Source organism: Octopus bimaculoides, chromosome 7 (assembly GCF_001194135.2).
Source record: "Octopus bimaculoides isolate UCB-OBI-ISO-001 chromosome 7, ASM119413v2, whole genome shotgun sequence".
Taxonomy (NCBI): domain Eukaryota; kingdom Metazoa; phylum Mollusca; class Cephalopoda; order Octopoda; family Octopodidae; genus Octopus; species Octopus bimaculoides.
The window spans coordinates 47,791,484-47,798,485 of NC_068987.1; the positions used below are offsets into that span (position 1 = coordinate 47,791,484).

Sequence of the window (7,002 nt, forward strand, 5' to 3'; positions counted from 1 at the left end):
GTTAAACGATGATGATGATGATGATGATGATGATGATGATGATGATGATGATGAGTGTTTAGCATTCATAATTTCAAACTTTCTTCCTCAACTTGTAACTGTAAATACGTCTCCAACAAGTCCAGTTTTGAGAAGAATTTTCCTCCATTGAGTTTTGTGTAAATTTCCTCTGGGCTTGGATCATGGATAATTGTATGTCCTTAAACATTCATTCAAACTTGTTGAAAAGTCCACGCATACTCGTATTTTGTTATTGTTTTTCTTTACATAAACAGTTGGTGCTGCCCATTCTGAATAATCCACTTTTTTTATAACTCCCAGCTTATCTAGCCTATCTAATTCCTTGCTGACTTGATTCAATGCTGTGAAAGATACAGCTTGCTTCAGTTTTAAATACCAGTACAACATTTTCTTTTACTTGAAATTTTACTTTTGTCTTGGTGCATCTACCTAATTCTTCCAAAAAAACATCAGGAAAAATCTTTTTTAATTTCTTTTTTGAATCTTCCAACACCTTATTTGAACTGGTGCTATAACCGTTTACATTATTGCAAAAAATATTTATGGGGAGGTTCCATAAATTAAACAGTTCTATCTAATCTGTGCCAAAAAGGTTCATCTTATTTTCTGATACAAAAACTTTAGACTTCGAAGTTTTCCCATGAAATTTTACCTCACTAATCATGTTGCCCAAAAATTATAACTATTTTCCTGAGCTGCCTCTTGCCATTTTCACAGTTTTTTTCAATATAGGCCTTCCTATTTTTTCCATATATCCTCATTAATTATTGTGATGTCACTACCTGTGTCCAACTGTAGTTTCGTATTCACATTATTTATTTTTATAAAGACAAATTTTCTTTTTTTGTGCTTCGCTTTGCATTTGTTTTGACAATATTTTTTTCTCGAATTTTTTACATTTGACCTTTTTTGGTTTCACCCAACAATGTGAATTTTTGTGTCCAATTTTCTCACATCCAAAACATTTTAAATTCTTAAAAGGACAGTTTCTTTTGAAATGTATTTCTCCACATGTTATGGATGTGGAGAAATACAACATGATTTGGGTCTGGACTGTTATTTTTTTATTTTTTCCTATCTAAATATACAAATGTATATTTAAATAATCTTTTTAAATTTTTTCTGCATCTTGTAGATTTATAATTCTTTGGCATTCTTCAGCCACTATTTGTAGAGTTAGTTTTGAATCTTGTTCAAGATTTGTCAATATTCAAGCCCTTATCTCTGCATCTTTACTTGCTGTTAATCCTTGTACAAAGATTAAACATTTAAACATGTCTGGGCTTAATTCGGCGAGTTTAAATTTTTCACATTCTCTATTTACGATTCCAGCATATGTGACAAAATCTTCTGGTTTTTTTTTTTTCAAATTCAAACACTCCCAGTGAATATTAAATAGTGAACTTCTTTCACTCAATATTTTAGATAATAGTTTAATTGTTTCCTTGAAACAAATTTTGGATGGTTTTCTTAGCAAGATGTAATTAACAAAACTTTTCATGTTCTGCTGGTGACAGTTTCTTTAAACGAAGACATACCTTCTTTTTTGTCCATCCAACTTTTACACTCTTCCTTGAAGATCCCTTCATACCTTCTGAAGTATGCAGAAAATGTAATCCTTTCTTCCAGATTATATGTGAATTCAATTAAATTAGCAACTGCATCTGCTGAAAACAAACTTGAAGTGTTTTTTAACTGCAACAATAATTCCAACAACTGTTGATTTTGCTGTTGTAGTTGCTGTTGTACCCATTCTTGCTGTTTCAGTTGTTATTGTTGCTGCTGTACTTCTCGTTGCAACTATTGTTGCTGCTGCTCTTGTTGTTGTTGTAGTTGTTGTTGCAACTAAACCAGGGAAGCTAATAGGTCTTCCATGCTAAGAACGTCCACCATGAGCTTCAAACATCATGTTGCCACTGTTGTGCCTTGTCAACACTGTTAATGTCCTTCTTTGAACTCACTGTATATACCACTTTATAACGTGGACTTATAACAAGGTTCAGAAACAACATGTAACAAACAATGTCTCTTCTCAACTGTCTTCACAAAGCGCCTGCACACGCCATACTGTCCTTCATTGACAGTGTTCATGCAGTGTATTTCAACAGAAAGATGGTAACAAATGGGTCAAAGTACTTATCTCTGTCAAACAGCTGAACAACATAAAGTCATGCCTAAACACGTTGTATTCATATTTAATTTAAGAACTGAATTAGATTCTTGCTTATCCATAGTAGCTTAGATAAGGTTAAAGAAAATACAAAGATTTTTAACCTTATCTAAGCAGTTTTTCATGATGATAAACACATCAGCCTTATACTGGAGTGTTTGTTTATCATAGTACTGAACATCTTATGCTCCCAATAATTTATATAATTCCTGACAAAAGTGAAGCCTAACATTAAGCCTATCAAAACAGTTTGAGGGGTTTCTTTGAATAATAAATTTGGTTTGTAATTGATCCTCAAATGACATTGGCTATTCAATCAAAGAACATGCAAACTTTCTGCAGTAAAAATGGAGTGGGGTAAAATAAGATGTAATACAATATATTTGGGGATTTGCACTGGAACACTAGGAAATAAGCTTTTATGGGAACTTAGAAGGTGACACTTTTAATAATTCTAAAGAGAGTTCTGATAATTAAATGGAATGTCTTCATCTCCTTATTGGTTAGCTTGTGTGCTGGTATGGTCATGTGATGCATATGGATGAGGACAGCTTCATAAAAAAGTGCCAATCTCTAATTGTGTAGGGAACCTGGGAAGGGATAGATCCAAGAAGACATGGGACAAAGTGGTGAGAAAAGATCTCCAGATGTTGATTCTCACTAAGATGACAAGGGACCAAGACTTCTGGTGATTTACTATGTTTGAAAAGACATGCATATCAAGTTAAGTAAAATCCCACACTCTCACCACCCACTGCAGGCTCCTCCACTCACACTCACCTGCCTACCTGCACTCTTTCCATGCCACCACATATCTACCATACACCCTCTCTACCACTTCTAATTCTTTTCACCATCACTTGCTATCTCTAAACATCTTCCCCTCACACTTTTATGGAACATCCCCTCTAGTTCTACTAACCCCCATTATTCTCCATTATTCTCTCTCTCTCACTCCAACTATCTCTCTATCTTTCCCTCTAACTCTCTCCCACCTTCCTCTCCTTCCTTGTCCTACTGAGGGAGGTAGCCAAGTATCTCCTCGATTGTAAGAGGGCTACCTTTGTCCCTCTATCATACTCAAATCTCTTGGCTCCACTCCCTCTCTCAGTTGAGAAGTCCTTGTCTTGCGAGCTCTCAAGTGCTAGTGTCATGTAAAAAGCACCTCTGCTGAGGCCACTTAAAAAGGCACCCGTGCTGGTGTCACTTAAAAAGTACCTGTGTTGGTACCACGCATAAAGCACCTATGCTGGTGTCACATATAAAGCACTGATGCTGGTGCCATGTAAAAAGCACCCAGTACACTCTGTAAAGTGGTTGGAACTAGGAAGAGCATCCAGCCATAGAAACCATGCCAAAACAGAGAACTGGAGACTGGTGCAGCTCTCCTGATTACCAGATCCTGTCAAACAGTCTAACTCATACCAGCATGGAAAACAGACGTTAAATGATGATGCCTATAGTACTGAAACTGTGACCTCTCAATGTAGAGAAATAGCAACTTGACCTGGAGAGACTCCCTGATCTTTGAGTCGTGCACCATGTCAAATAACATTACTCCAGAATTCCTTTGGAGGAACCCTATTTCAGCCATTAGTATCTGCGATCATGTTCTTTTGGTCATCACCCAGCATTCATGGTCATGTGATTAGAATGTCACAGGAAAGAATCGTAAGATGGTTTCTTCGAGTCAAGCCAAGCAGTAGGAAATGTTGGAGTAGCCCAAGAATGAGATGGTTGGATAACATACATAGTCTCAGTTGGTCATACTTGAGAATCTTACTGAAGGTCATTGACAATTGCTTCTGATGGGACCTATAGAGGAGGTACCTGAGGACTCTACTACCACAATTATCCTAGGGATAGTGGGCAGAGATGGCTGGATGGATAATTAAATGGTTTATATGACTTGATTTAATCTAATTCTCTCTGCAATCATATTTTTAAAGTTTAATTTGAGGAGGAGGTTGGACAGTGCCTAGTGCAAAAGTAGACTCTGTCAAAATGATGAAGTTAATATAATTGAGGTTTAGCTTCAATGTCTGTAGGTCAATAACAATTTGACTGAGTGGGTATTCCAGAGGGTTACAAGTCTGAAGAGGAAGAATTGAGTAAAAATATTTAAACGTGAAATATCAGCAGCATGTCATAACTATCTAGAAGTGAGCAAGATATCAACAGTCACACAGGCACAAACACATGCACACTCATGTACGTGCACACGCACACACACACACACACACACACACATACACACACTGCCAACCCTCACTGGTTTCTAAGCAAGACAATATTTGCCCATGGTCTGACATATTTCACAAAAAATTGGAAATAAAGGACTACGACTGTTCTACGATATCAAAATCTGGAACCACAAACACACACACACACACACACAGCTATCTTCTTTTGGTTATATTTTCCAAATTGCAGGCTTTAGTCATAACAGTAGAAGACATTTGCCCGAGATACTAGGCAGTGGATTGAACCTGAAACCACATGTCTAGCAAACTAGTTTCTTAAACACAGCCCACAGCCTATGGATTGAAATATATTGTGAGGAGGAGTTAGTTAGGTATATTCAATGGTGTTCATTTGGATGAACTCAAGTGTGAAAGGGGTTTCTAGTTTATGTACTTTATACAAATCCCCAAAATATAATTTGGTGAAAATGTAATGAGATCCTTTATTAGTTTGAATAACGACATTATTGATTACAGTAATGATGTTATTGATTGCAACATGTTGGGTCAAGTATATATTTGTGTGTGTGTAGAATATAAAGAAAGTCAGAAGGTATGTGATGAATATATTTATTTCACCAGTTGATATCCATAAGACTACGATTGTTTTGCTGTCAACATAATTTATTATAGTGTTTAATAAATTATTTTACATGTCTGCACTAGTGTATATGCTTTAAATTACATAGTACTATTGTACATTTTACAAGCTAATACAGATCCATAGAATATCATGGTTACATTGATTCTTCAATCATCTTCATTTAATACCTGCTATATATGCTGGTATGAATTAGATGGTTTGACAGGAGCTGGCAGATCAGAGGCCTGCACCAAGCTCTTCTGTCTGTTTTAGCATGGTTTCTATGGCTGGATGCCGTTCCTAATTTGTCAACCGCTTTACAGAGTGTACTGAGTACTTTTCATGTGGCACCAGCACCAGCAAGGTCACTCAATAACTTGCAAGACAAGATGCCTCAACTGAGAGGAGATGAGTATTGAGTGCCTGATGAGGAGAGAGTAGAGTATGATAAAAGGACAGAAACAGATATCTTGCAGTAGATGAGATACATGGCTAACCCTGGTGGAAAAAAAGTGGAAAGAATGAGAGAAGGTGAAGAAGATATCAGAATGTGCCCTCAAATTACAGGGAGAAGTATATAAGTTAAGTGGTAGAGAGGATTAGATAGGGTGGGCAGGAAAGTTTGTGAGAGTGTGAAAGAAGAATGAGAGATGGTGGGGAGACGAATGCAGTGAGTGAACATAGGTGCCAGAAGTAATGGTTTTGTGAGTGTATGTGTGCATGCATGTGTGTGTGTAAATAATTATCATCATCATTCATTTTTCTCTGCAGGTTTTGTGGCTTTCGTTATGCCAGCTTGCAGTAGAAACTACCCTCAATCTTACCACTGTAACATTCTTGTGCTAGTATATAGCTGTGCTGGTACATCACATCACACCATACCTCCATACCCACAGTCATCATCCTTCTATATATTAGCTGATGGACTCAATGATTGTTTGTGTGTTTTTCAGGTGCTGTTGTCCACCTGTTATGTCGAAATACAGAGAGAGCTGAGACAATTAAAGATCAAATTAAACAGACCACAGGAAATGAGGTAAGATTTCATTTGATATGCTATGTGGACATTTTATTTTCATTTTAAAATTTACAACTCCACTGCATTGAAAGGTTACAGCTCCAGTACATGTGATTAGAATGTTGCAAGAAAGAATTGCAAGAGAGATTCTTCAAGCCCAGCCAGCTGGCAGGAGACCAAGGGGTAGAGCAAGAATGAGATGGTTGGTTGGATAATATTGATAGTTGTAGTTGATCACTCTTGGAAATCCAACTTGAAAGTACAATGATAGATGCTTTTGATTGGACCCTATAAAGGAGATGCCTGAGGGCTCTACCACCACAACCCTCCCAGGAATAATGGGCATAGAAAGTTGAGTGGATGGATGGAATTTACAACAAATTTTGACAAATCTTTTATTGTAATAGTGACTTTGTACTAGACAGTATTCCTAGTCTTTCCTCCTCAGAGCATCAATCCTCTTGAATCTTCTCTTTGGTCATGTCGTTCCTGCAAGTGTTGAGTTGCAATAAAAACATTAATGGTACAAAGCTTGCCAGTCCCAGAGGCCCTTTGAAAGATATGGGCACTGTCCTTTCGTTCATTAAGTAAAATAAAAGAAAAAAGAAAATATTACTAATACTTATTTTGTCAACTTCAGAAAGGTGATATAGTCAGTCATTGACTCTGGCATGATTTGAACTCAATACTTAAAGGGATATGACTGAATACTAAGAATCATTTAATCAGATGCTCTACTAATTATGTTAATGCATATTTCTCTAGTACAACAATAGTGACATCAGCAAAATAACAAGTGGCATTAGCAACAGTAACAACAATAGCTAAGTCAAATACATTATTCAAAAAGTAAATTTACTTTATACATACACACATATATATACATACATACACATACACACACACATATATGTGTGTGTGTGTGTGTGTGTGTGTGTATATATATATATATATATATATATATATA

The 7,002-nt window shown here is 36.4% G+C and overlaps 1 protein-coding gene across 1 annotated transcript in view; it reads left to right on the forward strand.

The window, feature by feature from the left end:
- LOC106870657 (dehydrogenase/reductase SDR family member 12) overlaps positions 1-7,002 on the forward strand; it is a 71,376-nt gene that overhangs the window by 41,398 nt on the left and 22,976 nt on the right. Inside the window, exon 3 of the mRNA XM_014916807.2 lies at positions 5,971-6,053. Coding sequence (XP_014772293.1) covers positions 5,971-6,053 — 83 coding nt within the window. The remainder of the gene's footprint in view (positions 1-5,970; positions 6,054-7,002) is intronic.